This window comes from Pelecanus crispus, chromosome 8, assembly GCF_030463565.1.
Source record: "Pelecanus crispus isolate bPelCri1 chromosome 8, bPelCri1.pri, whole genome shotgun sequence".
NCBI classification, from domain to species: domain Eukaryota; kingdom Metazoa; phylum Chordata; class Aves; order Pelecaniformes; family Pelecanidae; genus Pelecanus; species Pelecanus crispus.
This window is the reverse complement of record NC_134650.1, coordinates 48,583,970-48,607,038: the sequence shown is the minus strand read 5'-3', so window position 1 is coordinate 48,607,038 and position 23,069 is coordinate 48,583,970. Positions and strand designations below refer to the sequence as shown.

Genomic DNA, 23,069 nt, shown 5'->3' with positions numbered 1-23,069 from the left:
AGACTGTCTTGCGCGTGACATCCAGAGCACGGGGGGTGCTCCCCCGTTCCAGCAGCCACCCTCCAGGCACGCTGCTGCGGGCCTTGGTCCAGCACTGCAGGCAGCGCTCTGCGAGTCTCCCGTCTCCAGAAGGAATCTGCTCAGTAAGAAGTCCTCTGACTCCGCTAGTATGAAAGTAGAATTAAAGGCCAAACGAGCAGAGCACACACCCAGAAGACGGGAGATTTCAGAATCACGCTCTCAACCCGGGACACTGGCGCGCAGCGAGAGTCTTTGACAACGGCGGGGTTTACCTCGGGCGATGGATGCGCTGCCGAGGCATTCGCACCGTGCCTTAACGTTACCGGCCTGCAGAACAGCACAACGGGGAGAAAACACTGCAGCACCTGCATATAAAACTGCCAGCACTAACAACACCGCATCGTTACGGGTGCCCCCTACTCCCCCCCGCTCAGTTTGGTGATCAGATGCAGCGGGAAACCGAATCGGGGGCGTCTCAGCAGAGGCGACGAGCCGTCACGCAGTGACCACCGACCTTCAGCAGCAAGGGACCAGCTCTGCACAAGGGTAAGGAGCTGCTCCCTTCTCCTGGGGGACACCCAGGACACATCCCTGCCCTTACGAGCGAGGACTTGCTCAAGATGTTGCAGGAACGCTCATTTTTTCTTACCCCAGGGAGCCAGAGTAAGGGAACCCTCCCGATGGCGCTGGAGGTGCTGGCTGCAGGAACCGGACAGACCACATTCACATCGGACAGACAAGTGGCTTCAGGCCCTGCACCAGCCTTGGGTTTGAACTGCTGACCTTACCCGAGCGGCTCAGGTTTCCAAATTCCCTTTTCCTCGCGCCAAGCGGCGCTTCTGGTGCAGCAGGATGGGGTCCCCTCTCCCCGACGCCTCGGCCTTGCCTCCGTACTTAGAGCAAGAATGTAAACAGCCACTTCAATACTCGCATCGGCTATTTCAGAGTTTTCAAACCAAACATAACTATTAAATGGCATTTCTCTCCGAGTGCAATCTGTTTGGAGCGCAGTCCAGACTCAGCTCTCCGGGACTCGTTGCTCCCTACGGACCTCGGGGAGCAAACAGGACACGCCAGGGCCTTAAACCCGCAGCTTCCACGCCTGTGCAAGCATTTTGAACAGGATCCATGAAGTCTGTTTAACCAGCATGATGTGTGCAACAGAATCACAAAGAAACAGGCATTTAAAGTGACATCTGTTGGATTAATTAGCTGTGTAATTAGCCGCCCCTCTGTGGAGATAGGCTTTGTTACTGCTGCCTGAAACTTCCCCAGGTGATTTTCTTTGTAACCACCGTTCCCCAAGCATGAGAAAGGGAGGAGTGGGTGGGACAGGACCGCATTCAGAAAAGGCGGGGATGAAGCCTCGAGGCCCTCAGGCAGCTGAAGGCAAATGAAGGGCAGCAGGTCAGAGGACCTAAACCACCGCCTAGACGTGGCGAGACCCAGACAAGTCACCTGCACCAAGCCTTGCAAATCCTGTAACCGCGGGCAGCCCTGCGCGAGGGACGAAAGGAGGGGATACAATTCGCATTTTTACATTCTCCCCAGGGAGATCACAGCACCCTGGCCTCTGCCTCCTGCTCCAGCTCCCCGCTCTCCCCAGCCGCGCCGGAGCTGCCGAGGCGGGAGTCGAAGCAGGCTCACGCCGCCGTGCGACGAGGCAGCGGCTGCGTTTCTACCTGAGCCACCGCAGCCTGTTCTGTTCTGCTGGGCAGAAAAAACCTGAACTAATGCTTAGGACAAAGAGGAAACCGGGCCCCTGGGATTAACTGCACCCCACTGATGATTCAATGGGCAAATAAAGGTACCTCCTTAGAAAACCACCTCCCTGCTCTAAATGCAGAACAAGAGAGGGAAGGAAGGAATCAGGGCATTCATTTCTGGTGTCAGGAAAAAAGCAATATAACAACGGAGATGTACGGCGACTCCAACATAAATCAAACTAGTGCCTAAGCAAGTATTTGTGCTGCAAGTTGATCCCAGCAGCTTTCCATATCGTGCCGCAACATCCAGACTTAATTCCTCACAGCTCGTGGCAAATGGTATGGTAGCGGGAAGGCAGTTTTTGGAGAACGATGATACAGCGCTGCAAAAAAAATCAACTGACTGCAATACCTGCTTATTATCTTTACTCTGCACAGACACGCCAAGCCCCTGCCAGAGCTGCGTGAGCTGGAGTCTGCTCCTCGTAACACGTCACCAGCGCGCAGGCTTACCGTGTCCCGGCAGAGGGGTCTGCAAACTCCCCGAAGGCAGCAAGGGACAAACCCACATCACTAAGCTTCTAAATAAACATTCACCCCCCGGGCACTGCCGGCACGGCAGAGCACAGCCCGGCAGGCGCAGAGCTCCCTGTGCCGGCGACGGCGCCCACGTGCCCAGCGCACACAGCCGTGCGCTCCCGCAGCACTACGGCATGGCACGCTTGCGCTCTGCCCTGCAGCTCTGCGGCGTGGGTAGCAGTCTTTGGCAGAGAGGCAAAGTAACCCGGAGACAAGTATCTTCAAACAGCCGCAATAAGGTTTACCGGAGCTTGTCCAACTGTACCCAAAGGCACAGCTTTCAGAGAACCTGTTGCACAAGTGCAACTTATTGCCTAATTTGAATTGCAGAACTTGAATGCACACATTACAGTGCAAGGCCAGAATTTTTAGGACTGGCAAGTAGGACCAAAAGAACATTACGGCATTAAGTTATGTATTATGCATACATTATTTATTGTAATTTAATGAATTTCCTAGGAGATAGCAAACACAGAACCTCCCACGCTGCTTCCACAGTAATTTTGGGGACTTAACTGTTACAAAAGTTTATTCAGAAATAGCTCAGTTATCTCAGGAGAGAAGACGACAAAGCGCCTTGTAGCCTGGCTGTACTAGCACAGCATAAGAGAAATCAGCAGTTTATGCCACGTCACACGGAGCAGGTTGGGGAAAGCACCTTATGGCCTCCTTCCCAGCTTGCAAATCAACCCACTGCTAGAGATGGATGTTAATGAATGGCCATCCATTATTTAATAAGCTCGTTGTCAGAGAGCCTGCAGCTGCACTGCTGTTACCTGGCCAGGACTGTTACCCATGGTGCTGAAAGCCTGACTCTACCACAGCCAGGAAAAGCAATTAAGAACATTTCCCAGGTCTTCAAGGCATACTACCTAAAGACAAACACGACCGCACAGACGGGAGCACAGGATCATCAGGGCGGGGGAACCACAGATTTCAGCAGACACCTGCAAGCAGGGGCTTACAAGCCCCGCACTGCAACTCCACTCGCCAGCTCCAGCCTCGTACAAAACCGTCCCCCGTCTCCTCTACCTGCTCGCTCCAGCACTCTTACACCCAGGCTTGTTCCAGTCCTACCTGCTCATCTTCAGCTACATGCATTAGGCGCCTGCAGGAACACTGGGGTAAGACCCCTGACAAATACATCGGGATAAGACCCCAACAAGCAGGTCGGTTACCTGTCTCAGCCAAATCTCATTTCAGCTCTCCTGAGCGGAGCTGCCTGTTGCAGTGCTAAATCTGCAGGCAGGAGAGTAGCGGACACACACACTTCAGTGCCAGCCTGCGCTCGCAGTGCCTGATCACCCAGGAAAAAAGTGCAGGTCTTTCGGGCCCAGACGAGCGTCTCTGACACACGTTCACCCTCCACGCTCTCCTCTGCAGTGGCAACCTCCCACATCAGCACAGGAGGGACGGCAGCGCCCCAACAACTTACACCGCCACAGCAAGGTCTGCTAGAGCTTCTGTCAGCAGCCCTGCATCAGAGCAATGACCGTGACCACCCTGCCCTCGCCCTGAAAGCTGGCACGACAAGCATCATGCGAAACTGGAAAAATACCTGCTTTGAAATTAATATTCATCCATGTGTTTCACAATTACTGGGATGAAAAAAATGAACCACAAACACAGACAAAACTGGCATCACGCACGGGGAAAGGTCGTACAAGATTCACACTGATGCCTCATCAAAATGATGACATCTTGTGAGAGAAGAGCTGAGGTCCAGGACAGCTCTGCAAGAGCCTCCTAGTCCCCAGCGCCCAGCCCCTCCCCGCCAGCCCACCCACCAGGGTGAACCAGGAGAAGCCAAGCCCAGCAGCTACGGCCGCTGCTCACAGCGATTGCTGCCGCTCTGAAAACCTGACAGTTTCTGCAGATTAGGATAAAAGCCTGTCAAGGTGTTTGTCAGTCGTTTGGGTTCTTTTCTTGGCTTTTGTTTGTTTGTTTTAACCCATTCTCACAAATATTTTGGATTCTAAATCCTGTTTGACAGAGAGCTTTTAGCTCTGTGTTCTGGCTAACTCCTAGCTCCTGCTGTGCTGATCACTGCTCCTGTTCCAGTTGCAGTCTCCCTCATTTGTTATTCAACTTGCTTTTACAGGGTGGTTTCTTCACTAAGCTGCTGGTTGCACATGGCTCAGTACTTACTGGAAAACTGTTGAAAGAAAAATCTAAGTGACTGAAGTCCATAAATAAAACATACAGCAAGCAGTGCTGTGTATTCTCAATAGTTTTGATTTCAACCCTTTCAAAAAGCAGTACAGAGAAAGCGTAAAGTCTGTGATCCTATACTAACGTACTTTATTATTAAATACCTAAAGGAAGGTAAAAACCTACTTTAATGCCAGGGCGATGCGATGGAGCAATCTGTCACTCAGAAACGTGCAGTCCCAAGAGGGAGGTTTCTGAAAGGGTTAAATGGATAGCAAGCGGTTTTTGTATTAAAATACTTGGAAATCCCAACAGGACGCGAAAGTAGAACCAGATCTAGGGGTTCACTCCTCCTGTAACTGGCTGTACTGTGAAAACCAGTTTTGTGTAGGAGCAAAGCGCTGACTGAGTTTCTTTAAGCCTGGAAGGCGGCAGGGCGCAGGGAGCTTGCCGAGAGGTGCTGCTGGGGCTGGGGCGACGGATCCCCCGCCCGGGAGCCGAGCCAGGAGCCCAGCCCGCCAGGCACGCGGTCCAGCTCCGAAAGCCCTCTCGGCTCGGATGCACGATGTGTGCAGACCGGGGTGTAGCTCACAAAGTTTGTCCAGCTATGAGTTCAGCAGGGCTCAAAGTTCATTCCAGATTTAAGCACGTGCTAGTCCTCAGAAGCGCTTCAGTTCATAAGCTTATCTTTCATTATGAGTTTATCCAAGACTAGAGGACGGCAGATTTGAATTAAAGGTTTCGGAGACTGGCTTTAAAAACAACTTTGTGGGGAGACTTAAATGGGTATTCACTTGTGAAGCTGCCGTTGGAATTTTAACTTAAGACCTTGTAGGAAATCAGCTGAAAGTCCCTTATGCTCTATAATTTAAACAGGCTTCTGGCACAACTCGTGCTACTCACGAGTGTAATTCAGAGCTCTGATGCTGCATCTGTAGTTCAAAAGATAAACTTGCAAAAAATAAACCCAAAACACACAGAAGGCAGACAGTGAGTAAATCAAAGGTTAATACAGCTCTAAATCCTCTGTAACGAGCACGACAGACTCTTTGTGGGCAACTTCACCCAAAGAACCTTAAAAGGCAGAGATCGAAGGAAGTTTTTGATAAAAATCAAACCCCAAACATGTTTCCTTATGCCTACGTTAAATCATTTGGGTATTTCAAAGCTGAATCACAGCAGCTACTCGCAGCTCCGGAACGCCGAGCCGAGCTCTCGCGCACCCCTGCGGGGTCCGAGGGGAGGCTGCAGCTGGGCTGGCTCCAGGGGCTGACGGCAGAGCCGCTGGCACTGGCCGGGGCAGAGCTCTCTGCCATCCTCGGGCTGACAGAAGACAGACCTCTACAGCAGCTGCAGGAGGATGGACTACGCAGAGTGTTTTCCAAACTTGTGGTGGGCCGATTAAAATGCATCGAGGAGAGAAACGCAAAAAACTTTCCACTTTAGTCTCTTGTATCTTGGAGCCAAAAGCCAAGAACTCCTTTTATTTGCTTCTCACTGATGCCATTAATTTTCTGATTTTTTTTTTTTTCTTTTTAAAGCTTGAAACCCCAAGATACTTCTTTAAAACTCTTTACCCAACAAAACATAGAGCTTTCCTACACTGAAGTCCTACAGGAAGCATCTACTGTCGGCCAAATGGTGGGATGAGGTGAGACTCAGCTCTACCTTACTGCAGAATTACGGCATGCTTAACTCACACTAAGCCAAACAGGAACAGTAACCAGATTTTAATAAACCAACAATTTCCACTAGCAGTGAAATTTGTGAAAAGAAACAGGGAAGATCTAAAACAATCCCAGTACATAATCGAGGCTACCAGCTATTTGAGACTTCACTGAGTTGTCACGATTTACATCATGTCTCAATGACCATCTGAAGAGCACCGGCGTGCCAGCTCCTCACCTATCTGTCCTGCTCCCTTCTCAGTCTATCTGCGTGTCTGCTCTCTACAACATCCCACGGCAATAAGATTCACAGGTAAATGACATGCTGTACAAAAAAAAGTAGTTTTTTTCCATTTTAAACCTGTTGCTAACTGTACCAGCTGCTCCTTACTTTTTGCGCTAGGAGGAAGAGGAGAGCAACTGCTGCCTATTCACCTCCTCTGCTCCATTCTGGATTTGTCTGCCAAGCTAACTCCAAAGTCTATTTACTGTCTTCACACAAGTCATTCCAGCCAGCTACCATCCCTGCCACTTTCTCTGGGCTTCTAGTTTTAAGTCCTTCCTAAAATGAGCTAAACTGAACACAATATTCAATGATCAGGCAAATCAAGGATTTGCACAGTTCCCTGTTTCACCCTTGTCTTTCTGCTTGCCACTGATCATTGAATTAATGTTTTCAAAAAGATTGGGAATCATTCCACATGTTGCTTGCAGGAAGAACAATTTTAACCCTCTATTGCTCTTTTTTTCTTCTTCTTCCTTTTTTGTTTTTGCATGATGGGCGGAACAGGGTGAGAAGCCCAGACATCCCTGTTAGGGCTGTCTGCCCTCCATTCCTCTAACACTCTGTGACACCAAATTTCATCTATCATTTCCTGTGAAAGCACTTAGTGTTGTAAAGTTCTTCTGCAACTGTCATCCAGCTTCACATCTAAGCGGTCTACATATTTTTAAGCTTGCTTTTTACTCCATTTTTGCATCATTTACAGACACAGAAAAACCCCGTGTTATCTTTCTAATCTTTTCTCTCCATTGTGGAAAGCTAGTTTTTATTTTCCTTTTTATTTCTCATCCTTCACCTTGCTATCAGTTCACAGACCTCTTCCCCCAGCGTCAATAACCACACCTTTGCTTAAGAGCTGTTCATGAAGAATCTGGGCAAAGACTCAGGGAAACCCACCGCCCGCATGAACCAGCCCAGCCCTGCCTGTAGGCTGGCCCACTCCTTCCAGAGCCAGCAGCGCTGGGAGAACCTTCTCTTCCGAAAGTCTGTTTTTTCCCCCTTTCTAATCCATATGCCTACTAAGACTCTTTATTAGAGTTTCTATCAATTTGCTGACTTAATGCTGTGTCGTTTCTGGCATACATTGCTGCCAGGAGTCTGCCATTTCACGTGCAGGTTCCTGCAGAACTCTTTAGTCCTGGTAACCCCAGTGACTTCGTCCTTCACCGGTACCTCTGTCTGAGACCACCTCTTGGATTGATCTATGTAAAGAGGCATCCTTCAGTTCTCTGAAACACAGGCAAGAATTCACTCCTCCTTCCCCTCCCCATCCTGTGGTCCTTCTTCCCTTTCCCTTTTTCTACCTCCCCTTGAAATACTTTCCTATTTAATCATGTTGGACTTTCTGTGGACTTTGGCAGGGCTCCCCCCCCCACTCCGTTTTCAACTTTTTCTCATGGGTACTATACATTTAATACGAGCACCTAATGTGGTTTTAAGTAAATCCTCTGTGACCTGCACACATCACACCCTTTTAATTTCTCTAACGGTAGCTCAGCCATTTGCATGTAGTTTTAACTTCAAAGCTAGATACTATTATGGTAAATGCTCTTTTTGTCTGTTTCTATTATGGAAGGATATTGAATTTGAATGCATTACCATTATCATTCAGTAACTACATCTCATACAATATTCCATGCATCATCTGGGATTAAAACCTTTTTTGGGATTTTCCAACAAGTTTCTTCAAGTTGACACTTAGAGGCTCTAGAAGTTTAGTCACTGCATCACATGCTGCCATGACGCTTTACCGCATTTGCAGAGTGCTAGCTAAAAAAAGCGTCTCCTATTGCACTTTCTACATTGCAGGCTGTCAAATTTCCCCTCGCACATCACAGCCACCATCCTGGTCTGGTAGCTGGTGACAGCCTTGTACAGTCTCCTTAATTAGGTGATGTAAATCACTGCTGGGGATTCTATAGTATTTTACTGGAGTCAAGTAAGTTAATGCACACTGCACCCCAACTCTTCTGTCACTCCTACATGTTCTACACTCTCACTCTGCAGTGTCCTTGGGGTTATCTTCTTTTCCACCAGCTTTCTCAATTGCCTATTTGACCAGTGTCTTTTTTGTCCGTTTTGGACAAACGGCCCCAGCATAGCTCTTTGATTAACACTGCATAGAACCTATGCTTTTGGTTTCTGTCTGTCTCATGTATTGTACTTAACTGGAACTGTAAGGCTTGGCTCCCAAACCCCAGCACAGCTCAGCACCTTGCTGCAGTTCCTCCAGCTCAGGCTCTCTGCTCTCAAGGGAGATGCACACACCCCTGCCATGCCTCTGGGAGAGGTGGGACGAGACACACACTGCTCCGCAGTGGAACTGGCAGCTCCCACCACCTTCTGCTGGGTTCGTAGCTGCACCTCCTCTTTGCCTTCTCACAGGTCATCTTCGTTTCAAGTCAGCACAGATCCACAGTTTCATCACCACTAGTATCTTGAGTACTGATACTAAGGGGTCGTTTTCCTGCACACTCTGCTTCTCCTAGTTAACAAAGAACCTCTATACAAGGCATCATGTAACCCCAACCCTCTCCTTCAGACTCCCTATTCCCTAAAAAAGTTAACTCAGCACTTGGAAAGACTGAAAAGGAAGACACTGAATGAACTCATTGAAAGCACTCATTTGGCAGTCTGGCCAGCAGTGTGTTTCTTCAGTAGTTCTTTGTTTAAACTTCTTCTGAGTTGCAGGTTTTGAACTAGAGATTTTCAGGAAGTTGTAGGAAACGTCCAAACTTGGCTCTTACTTGAGCAGATTAATTCCTTCTGGAAATTCCACCTGTGCAATAGATGCCGGGAACTCGTGCCCGACCTCTTCCAGATGCGGGGAACGCTGCTCTGCTTCAAGTCTGGTCTAGTCCTCTGCGGTCATGAGGAGACGAGACTTAGCTTCTGTTACAGTAAGCCTGCACTTGTCAAGGGCTTGCACAGTCTCTGCCTCGGCTTACAACCACCAGTGTAACTCAACCTCAGTCTCACTATATTCATCAGGCTGTCCTAGCTATGAGATGAAGGGTCTTCAAAGCTGGCATCTACCTCAAACCACCAGATCCACCTCAAAAATTTAAGCACACACATTTCCAATGGTACTCATGCTTTCCAGGTAGTTTCTCGGCATGTAAAAACCACCAGCTGCACCAAGGAGATCAGTAGTCACGGTGAGAGGCACAAGTACCACGTTCCCCCAGCAAGTGCAAGATAAATGACAGGATTCAGTCGCAGGATTTTAGGGGGACAGCAGGAATTCCGGGAGAAGATAAGAATAAAGGAAAGATTACCAGACCCTTCCAGTTTCTTCTTGTACACAAGGACCCCACTGCGGCATCCCTGCCCCCTCATCACTGACATGGAAGAGGTCTGATGCAAGCTATTGCAATGTGCAGGACGAAGATGGCAGCAGAAGACCAGACCTTCTCCTCCGGCACTGGAAGCATTGCAGGAGAAGACTAAAAGGTTCACCAGACTACAGGCTAACAGTGTCTCCAGATCACATTTTTTGGCAGCAAGGAGCACTAACAGAAGTGGCTCTTGGGCAACGCAAGTGGCCAATAACATGTGATTTAAGAGAAAAATGGCAAAAAAGCAGAATAAGGAGGATTGTGTGTGATAAGCCTAGTATGCGCTCTCACCCAGCAGCATCTGGAGAGGATTTTCTCCAGCAGGCAGGGAAGAACTCGATTACATCCAGTTAACTGTGCTCTAAACTGATTATGCATGTGCCAGGCTAATGGATTACATTAGCAAGAGGAAAAATAACATCCAATCAATCTCAATTTACTGCAGACCACACCAAGGCCTAAGAGAAACCATTCTGTGAACTACCCCCACTCCCGCTGCATCTTTTCAGCTATCAAAAGAGACATGGCATTACAACCACTCTGAAGACTGGAAGAATTGCACTGAAGCTTGCTTGATCCATAGACAGGTTTTTCCATGAAGTCAAACACCGACTCCAGCTACGCTGGAGCAAGACGCTGTGAATCCAGCCATCCGGTGTCCCCTGCTACAGGCTCTATATAGGCATACTAGAAAGCTAATATATGGACCGTACAACAGACGTCATTACTCTGAATCGTGTTATTCTCTGTCTGGTGTTTCACTGCTTGCACATCAGAAGTGACGCAGGGCTGTAACAGCTCTGAGAACTGCCCAGGCCTCTTACGAACCTGAAAACTGACAATTCCTCTTCGCCTGTCTGAGGAAAGCATTTCAGGAATCTTTATTACAAGCATCTATGGCTGTCCCCCAGCCTGACTTTGGCGGTTTCACCCCCACCACCACCCCAAGTGAGAGATTTCTAGTACCCCAATTGCTTCTTCCCTAGTAGAAACCACTGTAGATCAAGGGTCTAGAAAAAGAACTTTTAAACTTTTGCAATGTATATTTAAGACAACAATATTATGTGTTAAAACTCATGCTAGAGCTTTCAAACAACTCTTTTGTACTCCAAATTGAATTCCACAGACAGAGGAGATTCAATTCCTTGGTCGACTTTTTAAAGTCTCGCTGGGACTCTCCTGCCCCCAGTTTCCAAGCTGATTTTACCCTCTCAGGTCTCTTGTGCATCTAAGAGCAGAGGCATATGTGTAGATCTGACCATTTTTAGAGCCAGACTCTGCTGTGTTACGCTGGATCCCAGCTGATGCTGGTAACAGCAATCATCACAGCAGTCCTGGCCTCAACAGTGAGCTCAGCAGAAATGTGTTCCTCCTCAGAGGAGTTCCACACCAACTCCAGGCAGGTCCAACAACCATAGTTCAAGGCAAACCTATAGTGCTCCTGGTTGTCTCTTTCTTCTCTGAATTTGCTGGAACTGCTCATTCCCAGGGAAAATCCAGGAGGTTTGAAATCTGATGTGTCTGCACCATGACATGCGTGGGCTACCGTACAGTTCAATGTCAAGTTTTACATTCCCATTACATAAAGAAAAATATTCAAAGAAATAATTAAGCAGCACAAAATACAGTCTGTGTGTATATATACTTATATATTGAAAACAAAAAATCTCACCACATTTGGGAGAAAGCAGGAAGAAAAGGATGAGGACAGAAAGAATATAAAAAAAACCTGAGAGAAATGAGAAGACAATGAGTGGGATAGCATGTGTGAATGGAAGGTATGCGGCTGCTTAGATTTATGGCAATTCGTACCTGATTGTTCATACTAAAGCCATTATGGGATGATTAGAGAAAAAGGTGAAGCTTTAAGTCCAGTGAAAATCAATAGAAACGTCTGGAGCAATTCTGCTGCATGAGTGAAAGGACTATTTACTGTATCCGGAGCTCCTCTTGGGTTACAGCCCACAGGGTTCAGGCCAGCGAGGGGAGGGGGTTGTGAATGAGAGAAATAAGTCAGGAAAGAGAAGATGGTTATAAAGAAGACACAAAATGGGAGGGGGAAGAGTAAAGAAAACAAGATGGCAGTCATAGGCTAAATACTGCCGTAGATGAAAACCTGCAGTGTCTCCAAATACAGCCTGTCCATACGCACGGTCAAGCACATGCACGCATATACAGGCTTCTCCTTCGGCCTCCCTTTTCCAGCCTCAGGCAACACTTCGCATACAGATCCCAGCATTAACGTACACAGAAGATAAAAGCACAGAGACAGCGGCCCTCTTCCTCCATCCCTCCCCACTCCAGCCACCCAGCCTTCTCAATGCCAGGATGAACACACACCTCTGACAACAGCGAAAGCCTTCAAGTGCTCATGAAGCATCTCGTATGGGTTAACAAACTGCCTTATGGAAAAGAGCCAACAGAAGTGTGGCAAATACCATCTCGCACAGCGTTTTCAACAGCGCCTGGAATTTTTGTGCAACAGTATCATTTAACACATATGCAGTGCTCTAAGACATGCAAGCCTCCATTAAAGCATCTTGACCCGAACACCCACTGGCCTAAGGCTTTAACAACCACAGCTGCTGTCAGAACGCAGGCTGAAGAGCTGTACTACGCAAGTGAGACTGGGTCCCGCTGGAGAGATCCGAGCGGCTCATCTCCAAAGGATCACAATCCACTGCGGTTCAAAATAGATTTTCCTTTGTTGCAGCACTTGGGCAATGAAGGAAGATGAAGCAAAGCCAACCCTTACCTTATAGAGCTTCAGGCTGGCCTCATGCCTCGAGTTCACCGTGTGAAGACGCAGCTTCTCTAGACTGTTGGTGTAGTAGTCACAAGCATTGCATTTCAGATGTACCGGATTCCCAATGGCCACACACTTCAGCCTCCACTCATTGGCCTTGCCACCCTCCTTGATATGTGCTACCAGCTGGTATTTTTGCACATGCTTGTCCGTCTTACAGTGGAGTTGGAAGTTTGCCTTGAGCTGCGTGTTGTAGCGGCACAACTTGCACTGGTACGAGTCCCCCATCACTGCCTTCCACTCATCTTCAGGGAGGCTACGCTCCACATTCATGTGGAGGCCCAGCATGTCCAAATTATCTGTAGTGAACTTGTTGCACACAGCACACTGGAAGAGCTTCAGCGATGGGTCATTTGTTTGCGTGAAACTCTCACCCAAGTTCATTAGCTCCTCAGACACCAGCTGTCCACCACCTAACCGCATGTCCAGGGGGATCTCTCCACCCACTGCACGAAGGAAAAAGGGGAAAAAGAGGTCAGAAAAGCTGAATTCTTTACTTGCCAAGAGAAACAGAGCAGAAAATACGCTGCTCTCAGTGCAACTCTTGCACCCACCAAATGCACAGCAAAAGCTAGGCACAGCTGTTCCTTCGCTTACTCCTCTGTGCTGCTGCTGAGTACCATATCTAAAGAAAAAAGCAACTGCAGTCGGCGTGTATGGCTGGGAAAGGACCGCAATGGCCCCTGCTACCCACCCTCTGAAAGAGAAGTACCTGCCCTCTGCCCATGAAAGGTGGCAAGAAAAACCCTACAAAGTTTCAGAGGACGAAGAATTCCTTAGTACTGCACCGAAAGTCTCCATGGCCATTTCAAGAACAGCGTAACACTTTATCCTGTTTTTTCTTGCCTACCTGAAGAAGCAAGAAATGTTACCTTGTGCAGTACCTGAGCACAGTCCCTGCCAAATGAAAAAAGGTCAACAGTCACAAGTCCAAGTGATGGGAGCATTACAGTTAGGTCACCGCACTGCTGTCAGAAGTGGGCGATGGTGCAGAATGGGGCAAGTACAAAAACAATCTGAAAAGTGCTGCTCCTGCACTATCAGATCTCATGTCTTGTCCAAGAGTTCAAAATGGTGGACAGTCTTCTAAAACCAGTGTTGACAGACGCTTTGTATGCCCAAGGGAAATACAACCACTATTAATAACAAGAGTGCAAGAGCATGTCAAGGAAAGCCAGCAGGACGCTTACTGTCTTTGTGTCACATCTACCCTTCAAACCAAGAGCTGAACTCTATTCACTTACAGTAAATGAATGCAGCAAGCTCTTATTTACATCAGAGCACTTTGAAGATACGGACAGAGAGGCTTTCTTTTTCTAACGTTAACTTTTTATGCCAAAGCACAGAGACCAACCGCCAGCCTCTTCTTAGGACCTTTGCTCCACCTTGCTCTCCTTTTCCATTTTTAAGACATCTATGCTCCTCCTGCAGCTTTTTGGTATTTTACCTTGATCTTACGTCATAGCTCAGCTTAACAATCTTATTAAAGGAACCTTCAGGTCAACAGTTACTCAGTCAATCAAAAAGAGAGATTTTATTTCCTCAACTTCTAGTTTCCTAGGTTTCAACCTGTTTGCTGAGAAATAGCCAACACTGGGAAGACACTCAAAGTTCAGGCAGAACCGTACTAACCTTCCTGGAAGCATATAACCACAGTTGGTGCAGACCACAGCTTTGGGCAATGCATGTGTTATTATCTTCCCTGCAGAAATGCAATACCAAAATGTTCATTACAGTCCTACGCAGGATGAACTACAGCTTACAAGACAACCTGAATGCTGAGCTTGTCAGAGGAACAGCACCTCATTTTCATCAAGCATATCTCGTGCTCATGCAGAAAAGAACTGGTTGGAGAGGGGAAGTCCCATCCGCATGCGCTGCCAGGAACCTGTCTTTCCATCAAAGCAATCAACAATCTCTTTTCTTGATCCACTCTATCCCTCCCTGCCACGGCAGAATTATACTCTGTACAGCTACCCCTGCATACCTGCTCACTAACTATCTGAAAAGCAGCGAACCCACCACTTGCCTTCTATGGTCCGTATCTCCTAATCGTAGTGATTTTTCTAAGCATCCCTTTCAGGATATATCCTGAAATCCTCACTTTAAATCAGTCTCTCCTGAACACATCATGCAGTAAAAACCCAAAAGCAGACTCTTCTGAATTATTAATATTCTACTCAAATCCAGTTTTGGACTGAAGTGTAAAGATGGGAAAAATCTGCTTCACTTCTAGCAAAGTTCATAGCGTGTGTATATGAGTCTAACGAGCTGAGCTCGTGTCAAGTGCTTATTGACATGGCAATGGCCTCCCTCCATAATCCTCATCTCGAGATTTGCAACCATCAAGTGTACAATTCACAAATCACTCTCCAGGCAAGCTCATATGCATTCAAGGCCTTGTCATGCACTTTAGGATGCTTCAGCTAAAATACTCCCAACTTCTCTCATGCCAGATGCCCTGTGCTTCAGTAAGGAGGGGCTATGAGCTCCAAAAGGGTGCCTTCCAAGAAACCCACCACAGACAACACTAACTTTATACACGACAAGCTATACTACAAATGACTGTCAATTACATCTGTTGGCAACTTGGAGCTATTGAAAATACACTAAAAAAGACTGTGTCCTTGACCTCCCAACGATGCAAGCTGGAACACCGGGGTGGGGAGATAATTACTTTAATTTATAGTCACTTTAGTTCCATCATTTTCTTTTTCTTTTTTATTATCTCATGTTGTTGTTCTCTCATATGACTTTCATGTCCTTCTGGACTAATAATAAACTGTACTATGAATAGCTGAAGGAACGGAGAACATGCATGAGACCAATGAACCAGTAATGGAGCGCATCAGTAATAACAGCATCGATGGATGGACAAGGTTAGGGAGGGCAGAGTGCAGCACGGAAAAATTAGTCCAGAGGAAAGCAGGTAAAGTGGCAGATTGCTCTTCATGTACTTTCTCAAGGCACTGTGAAAAATTCTCAGCAGCAGCAAAACAATGTAACAGCAGTAATTTCCGTCAGCATCTGCCATGCCTGAAGCATGGTGTGGGGCTCCGTTCTGCGCCAGCTCTCACCCTACAGCGCTGCGAACCCCAAACACACCGGGAAGCACATGCACGCTGCCAGCGGCTGCTGCCGGCCCCGGGCGACATAAGCAGCCCGGGGGAGGAACCTAACCGGACCTGACCCTCTATCCCCACTCTAAGTCTAACTCTTGGACTAAACCGTGTGGGGATAGGGTGTGCCCCCCCGCGCCAAGCACAGTGCCAACACGAACACGATGAATGCTCGTTGTCAGGAAAAATGCATTTGGTAGTTGGTTTTTAAGTGGTTTTTGCCATCTGATGAGAGAAAATCTTCTCTCTCTATAGCCATTCCCCTCCAGTTTAATAATTCTCATCTGGTCAAGCCTCAAATCTTCTATTTCACACTGGCATCAGAGGAACGGTTCCAGCTCAGTTTCTTCAGCAGAGGTACACCACCCCTTCCACTGAATTCATCACAACTCTCAAAACTTGCCTACCTTTTCTTCTCAGGGCAACACAGCACATAACAAACCAACTCAACACCTGCCTTTGAGAGTGCCAGCAGCTCATCAGACCCTCTCGCAAAGCCACCTGCCAAACTACTCGCACCCCTTACCAAACCAAGGAAAAATCATTAGGCAACACTGTAGTAAGGATGATTTCCACAATGAGGAGGAACAATTAATGCCTGTCAGCAATAATCCCTATCTACTGTTTTATTAGCTCCCTACTAAAACTCTTTGAAAATGTACCAGAAAAGTAATGTATTCTCCCAGGATGAGAAAAACTGGTCTGGGGGAATGCAGAAGAGAAGTCTCCACTGTGTAGTCTCCATCCTCAACCACCACAAAAAGGCAACTCACTGCACTGCAGCTGCACTGCACAGCGGGCCGCAGAGACAGAAGGAAGGGATTTGGCACGCAGCACCCAGTCCGCACACAAGGGTTTTGCGGTAACTCAAAAACCATCCCTCCCTTACACACAGACACGGTGGAAAACCCTTCAGCCTCACCTAGAGATGGAGCCATCGTTGCCATGGGATTGGTGGGATCGAGCTGGAATCCACCCATCATGAACTGTGCATCTGAGGAAGTGCTGTCCATCTTCAAGTTGGGAAGGTTCATGTTCTGCGCCAGGTAGTACTGGTAGAGCTCGGCCTCGGCGGGGGACGGCAGGCTGCCGAGGCCCAGGTGCCGGTTGTGTTGGATTTGGGACATGTTTTGCTGAAGCAGCATCATGTTGTGCATGTGCTTCTCACTGGTCATGTGAATACGGAGGTTTCTAGCTACGTTGGTCTCATAGTCGCACACCTCGCACCGCCACGTAGGTTTGGTTTTTGGTTTGGTGGGGGAGGGGGCCCCACAGGTGCTACCAATGTTGGCCGCTGCGGCCGCCGCGGCCGCCGCAGCCGCTGCCGCCGCCCCAGCAGTGTGGCTGAAGACTTGCTCTCCCCCTCCGTTCTGCAGGTTTTGCATGTTGTTGAGATGCTTGTCGGACTGCATATGAATACTGAGGTTGCCTTTGGTAGTAGTGGAGTAGTTACAGACCTCGCAGCGGAAGGGCTTGTAACCACAGGTGTAGCTCTCACCCCGTGCCAGCCGCGGGTGTGGCTGTCCACTTTTGCAGTAGACGCAGGAGCCACCCGGCTCGGGATGTTTCTCCTTCATGTGCGCCTCAAGCGTCTGCTGGTACTTGTAGTGCCAATTGCACTTGGGACACTTGAGTGTCTTACATGAGTTGCGAGAATGCATCATAGTCATGTGGCCACCCAGCGACCGCGAGGAGCCCAGGACCGTGTCGCACTTTGGGCACTCCACGCCGCTCCCCGAGGGGCACTCCCCACCCCCAAGTTCACAGAGGGGGCCAGCATGCTGGTGATGGGAGATGTAGCTCCCGTCCTCGCCCTCCGCGCTCTCATTTGGTTCTGGTGCTGTGGCATTGTCTTTATTGGCACTTTCATCGATAAAGTCCAGCCTCCTGCCGCCCTCTGCCACGCTGGCTCCGCCGCCCTCATTGTTAAAGCTTAAGTGATTCCTCCTGTTTGCACCATCAAAGACAAAGGAAGAAGCAGAATTAGAACTAGTAGAAGGTGTGCCCCGCGACAGCGTCTGGAGCACGTTAGGCATTAAGGGAGAGTTAGAAATGCTTTGGTTTGAGAGAGCAAGGTCCTTTTTGCTGCTGCCGCCGCCTGCCACAGCCCCAGCATCCTCCTGGGGCCGGTCCTCCAGTTCGTCCTCCAACTCGCTCGGAAACAGTCCTTTGCAACCCTCATCATCCTCGTCTTCTTCCTCTTCCTCCTCCTCCTCCTCCTCCTCTTCTTCCTCCTCTTCCTCCTCCTCCTCCTCCACCTCCTCGACTGGCTCTGCCTTTTCCGAGAGGCTGTCCTGGTCGCCCCCCTCTTGCTTCTCCCCCTCTGCCACCCCAGGGTCCTTCCCCTCTGAGGATTTGGTGGGACTGGAAGCCAGCGGGCCCAGGGGGACTGAGGTAATGGGAGTCTTCAGAGCCGAGCTGGTCAGCCCGCCCAGGTTGAGGAGCGCGCCGGGGGCCAGGACGCCCGCCGGTGGCGGCTCCGCTCCGCTGGCCGCCCCGGCCTGGAGGGCCTGCTCGCCCTCCATGCGAATGCCACTGAATTTACCATAAAAACTGTGTCCAGGGCCTATGAGGTTAGCTGCGGAAACGAGAGGGTGCTGAAAGGTTTTGTTTTTTGGTTCCAGAAAGCTGACAAGGGGTTCCTTGTCTTTGCCTATCCCTTGGATGATAGCGGAGATGTTCTTATTGCTAAGAATTTTCCGCTCCTCCTCACTCAGAGTCATTCGGTGGTCGTGCACCGCGTGGGTCACGAACGAGCGGACATACCCAAAGGAGAGCTTGCACAAGAAACACATCAGGATGGGCTTCCTCTTCCCATAGAGCACAAAGCCATCGAATTTGGACAGGTCCACATTGTTGGGAACATCTTTGGATACGCAGGAGCTTTTGGCAGAACCGTCGCTGTTCAGGTAATCCTTGTTGCTTTTGTGTCGCACATCGAAGACGCGGAAGCTGTGCAGGACGGGGCTGATGCCCGCCAGGGCTGAGGTATTCGGGAAGGCCTGGTCTGAGCCCTCAAACCACTTCCCGAAGGATGAGGCTATGTGGAAGGTGTTGATGATCTGTGGGTAGACGGGAGCGGCGGCGGAGGGCTCTCCCTGCTTGGGCAGAGAGTTCGGGAGCAGTGAGGGGAGAGCCCCGCTGCCGCTGCCGCAGGTGCCCCCGCTCTGCACCAGCTGGCTGAGGCTCTCCACGATGTAGGCCGAGCCGTCTGGCTGGTAGACGATCTCGCCGGCCAGGTTCTCCACGTCGCTCTCCTCCTCCCCGTCCTCGCTGCTCTCGCTCCCGCTCTCCCCCCTCAGCGGCGGGGGTGGGCGGGCGCCGGCGCAGCGGTGCTCCATGTAGCTCTGCAGGCCGGCGAAGGAGGCGGCGCACTGGCCGCAGCTCACCTCCTTGCCGGCGGGCTCGGCGCCGGGGCCGGCCGCGGCGCTGCTCTCGGGGACGCGCTCGGGGAAAGGGACCCTCAGGCTGTCCAGGGGGCCGCGGCTCTCCGCCACGGGCTGCTCCATGCTGCCGGCCGTGTCGGGGAGGTGGGCGCTGTTGAGATCAGTCCATTGCTGGTGCTGAGGGATGCCGCACCCATTGTCCTTCCCGGGGATGACGGGCGAGTCACAGCCTTCCATGGCAGGGCCGGCACGGAGCGCTCATTGCACCCGGTACGGCTCGGACCTGCAGGCGGGGAGAGAAGGAGAAAGGCAGGTGAGTCAGGGGGGAGAGGCAGTTCCCGTGAAGACCCCCCACCACGAAGGCCGCCGATCCCGCTCTTCCGGACCAAACGGGAGGCTGTGAGAGCTGGCGCCCCAAGATGGGCTCTGGGAACGGGCGGCCTGGCCTTGGGTAACGCACCGCTGGAAACGAGCAATGGAAATACGATGGAAGCAGGAACGCAAGAGACAAATCGAAGGGAACTGGAAGGTGGTGAAAACCTCCGCCCAGCACCTTTCCTGAAGCGGGCAGGAAGACTGTAGGACCTGCGCTGCCACCCCAAAACCTTAGATCTTCAGAAAACAAGCAAAAAACCCGAACAAAAATGTAACAGAAAAGCTTTTGACAGAAACAGAGTTAAGACACTACAACAGGACAGTGCTGGTGCTTTAAAACTTTGTAAAAATTGTACTCCGTGGCTCCCTAAGCCAGAGGCTGTTATTTTCGGGTGATTCCCTTCTGCTAGCAGTTCAGGGAGCACAGAACCAGAGCTACCACATGTGCACCTCTGTGGCAGACCACGAGACCCAGAGCAACTCACAGAGATTTCGGAGTAACAGTGTTTGGTATGCACAGGAGATTTAATTGCTGTGTTCTGGACAGAGTTTAAACAGAGAGACGTCAGGAGAGAAAGCAAACAGGAAATTCCAGATCTGACAAGGGTCCATCCTGGGGACTGGAAAGCGGTCAGCCCACCACGCTCCAGGAAGCTCCCAGAGATCACGCAGGGCAAGCCTCTGTGCACAGACGGCTTCCTATCATCCCCAGAGGCAAACAGCCGATGCAGGTCCTAGAGCAGAAGGAAGGACACCCTTCCCGCTATTTCCATTCCACCAAATACGAGACCTGGAGAACTCCCACTGGCTGCCAGGCAGCCGGCGAGCGTGGGCTGCTGCACAGGGCTGACATCCGCGGCTCCCTGTCACCTCTACCCCGTCTGCTGCACCCCACCAGTGTCTCTTACGCTGTGATCCCAATGGGTCCGTTCGGCAGGACGCGCCTTTCTAGAGCTTACAGACTTGCGAGGTTAGGTAGTGCTACTGTTAGGAGCTGGAGCACGGCAATGCAGACCGCAATCAGCAGGAGATTGCCAGTTCAGTTGCAAGCCCACCAAGAATCCTGTCTGCAAAGAAGCATTTCTATAGTCTGCTGCCTATAGAGAGCTCCTGCGCAAGCCACGTGGGAGGAAACACCAGCAGAAATTAAAGCACTGTTACCTCATCTGTAAAAGTGATTTTTAACCTGTGGTCCACAGATCTCCTTAGGCATACCGATACCAAACATCCATAGAAAACAACTGAGGAAAAACCGTACAAGCAGAGGCCCACTCCTCCATGTTTTTACAATCTGTGAACCAAGAGACAACTCTCTAGATCCACTGACATCAATGGCACACAGGATTTTCTCCACAGTATTTTATCTTCTACCAACTAAACACAAGCGCCACTTTGCTCCTCAGACGATTCCGAAACTGAATACATGCTTGGGGAGAGTTTTTGCCAATACTCAGTATAAGCTTTTGGGGGGCAGGGCAGGTTTTAATTTAACAATATGCTGTTACTCTTAAACTGACTCAGTGGGATTTACTCTAAATAATATATTTAAAGTTACACAAATTATTTTAAGTCTTTCTTTAAACCTCTCTCACTTACCACAGCTTTCTCAACGCTGCTCTTACCTGAGCATCCTCCAAGTAGCTCAGCTCATGAGATACTACAAGCGGTGCCGAGTGCTGGAGCGCTGGCTAGACCAGACCTCGGCCAGGACCCCCCACCCGTTCGCACCCGGCAGACGTGTGTACATGCCAGCTGACACCTCGGGGGCTTAAGGTCTCTCCCTTCAAAGACTCCAGTCACATTAGCAGCCTGCTGCTGCCCTTGGTCTCTTTCAACAGAGACTATTAGTGTTTTGACAACCTACACTGCTATCTAAACATTAAATATTATAATTGTAGTCTGAAAGTGTTTCCAGCACTCTCTAGCTCGATTTGAGCCCATGAGACGGCAGACCCTTGCAAGCTCCTGCAGAGCAGCGCGCCTGCAGCACTGCCAGCAGCCCCTTCCCCTGCCCCGCACGCCACCGTGCTGGTGCCCGCGACTCACCGCTGCACAGACGCGCAACTGGTACTCGAACAACTGGGGAAAGAGAAGAAAAAGCATGAAGAGAACTGAAAATTTGCCAGAGAAGACCCGATCAGTTGCGAAGCAGGTGACACGCCACAGCAGCACTGAATGAAGTACCCGAATTCGTTCAAGCAGAAGAAAATGGAGTAACATTGAACTTTATCTCTTTTTTCCCCGGTTTCATTACCTACCAGTTTATTTTCCATACTTTTTCTGATTTGCCTTATGTGTTCATATTTTCCCTTTATGCTGTTTCCTACGTAATTATGTATATGCAATGACAGATGCACATACTTATATGCATGTCAGATGCACATACGTTTATACGCCTTCACTTTTTCCAAGCGCCTCTTCATCCACAACAATGTAAATTTATAATTTCTGTGATATTATACGCTAACATGAGTAACAGTATGTTAGAACAGATATGATCCCTCTAGGCGAGAAGAGGATCTCTCTCCCCCCTATCCTCCAAATACTGCAGGTCCTTTTGGGGGTTACTCCTGCACGCTCTCTGGGAATATAATCCCTAAATGCTTTTGCCTAGTACAGCTTCTGATGCCCTTTCCCCACCCGGTGAGCCTCTCGCTGCAAAGGAAAGAAAAAGCTCTCCCCGCTAGCACCAGAAAGCACTCCAGCAGTTGGAGGGAGCAGGGGGATGTCTTCTGTCTGTCCTCACCCCTGCACCAGCAGTAACACTCCCCTACACCCAAACATTCCTCCTGGGATGTGAGAAGCAGAAGTGGAAGAGGACAAAAGCAAGTCAACTCTCTCACACTGCTACCACCAGACTGGAATCCTGGGCATGCCTATTTGAAGGTATCTGGGCAGGTTTTTGTCCTATTTTACTTCTGGTGAAGCTTGAGAAAAAGTATTTACAACTACCTGTGAAGGTAGAAAGTAACACCTCTCGAAGCCAGTGTGGCGAGGAAGCCTTTGGAAGGACACGGAGGCGCAATGGCATAATGATCCGACACGTTCACACACAATATTACCTTACAGCATTTCCGATCCCCACCTTCCTTGGAACCTATGCTATACGCACTTGTCTTTGTGGTCGCACTGGGAATAAATAGCAATTTGATCTGCAATAAAAATAACCTGGTGCACTGAGTGGAATAAGAAAGAAGAGTACCATAATCCTGTTGCCAAAAGGCTCAGTCTTCTTAATCAGCCAGTTTTGCTTACCTTAGCTAAAATGACACTTCAACACTGCATTGTAATAACTCTTACTTGCACCAGCTCTCTCCCACAGAACATTTGTCCTTAGCTATGTGTTTTCTCTAAATTGATCCCAGATCCTTCTGCGTTGAGGCTGCATATTCACCTTCCCACAATACGACACGCTCTCTCCCTCTCAATGCTACCTTTTGTATTGACAACTGCAGTCCAAATTAAACAAAAACAAATTCACATCAGGTGAAAAAAAAAGAGTAAAATAACAAACTCCATAAGCCTCGTACTTCTGCCAAGAAGAGTTTGGGGAATATCTATGCAGACTTCAGAAGGCAATGCGGAACAGCAGCACCCCACAAATGCTTTTAGACAAAAAAGCACTGAGTTTGCCAGCA

At 49.4% G+C, this 23,069-nt stretch overlaps 1 protein-coding gene across 1 annotated transcript in view; it reads right to left on the bottom strand.

Moving 5' to 3' along the window:
- ZFHX3 (zinc finger homeobox 3) overlaps positions 1–19,293 on the bottom strand; it is a 113,088-nt gene extending 93,795 nt beyond the window's left edge. Inside the window, exons 1-2 of the mRNA XM_075715384.1 lie at positions 16,593–19,293; positions 12,501–12,997 (exon numbers count right to left, since the gene is read on the bottom strand). Of these exons, the coding sequence (XP_075571499.1) occupies positions 12,501–12,997; positions 16,593–19,293 (3,198 nt within the window). The remainder of the gene's footprint in view (positions 1–12,500; positions 12,998–16,592) is intronic.
- Between the last annotated feature and the right edge of the window lie 3,776 nt (positions 19,294–23,069).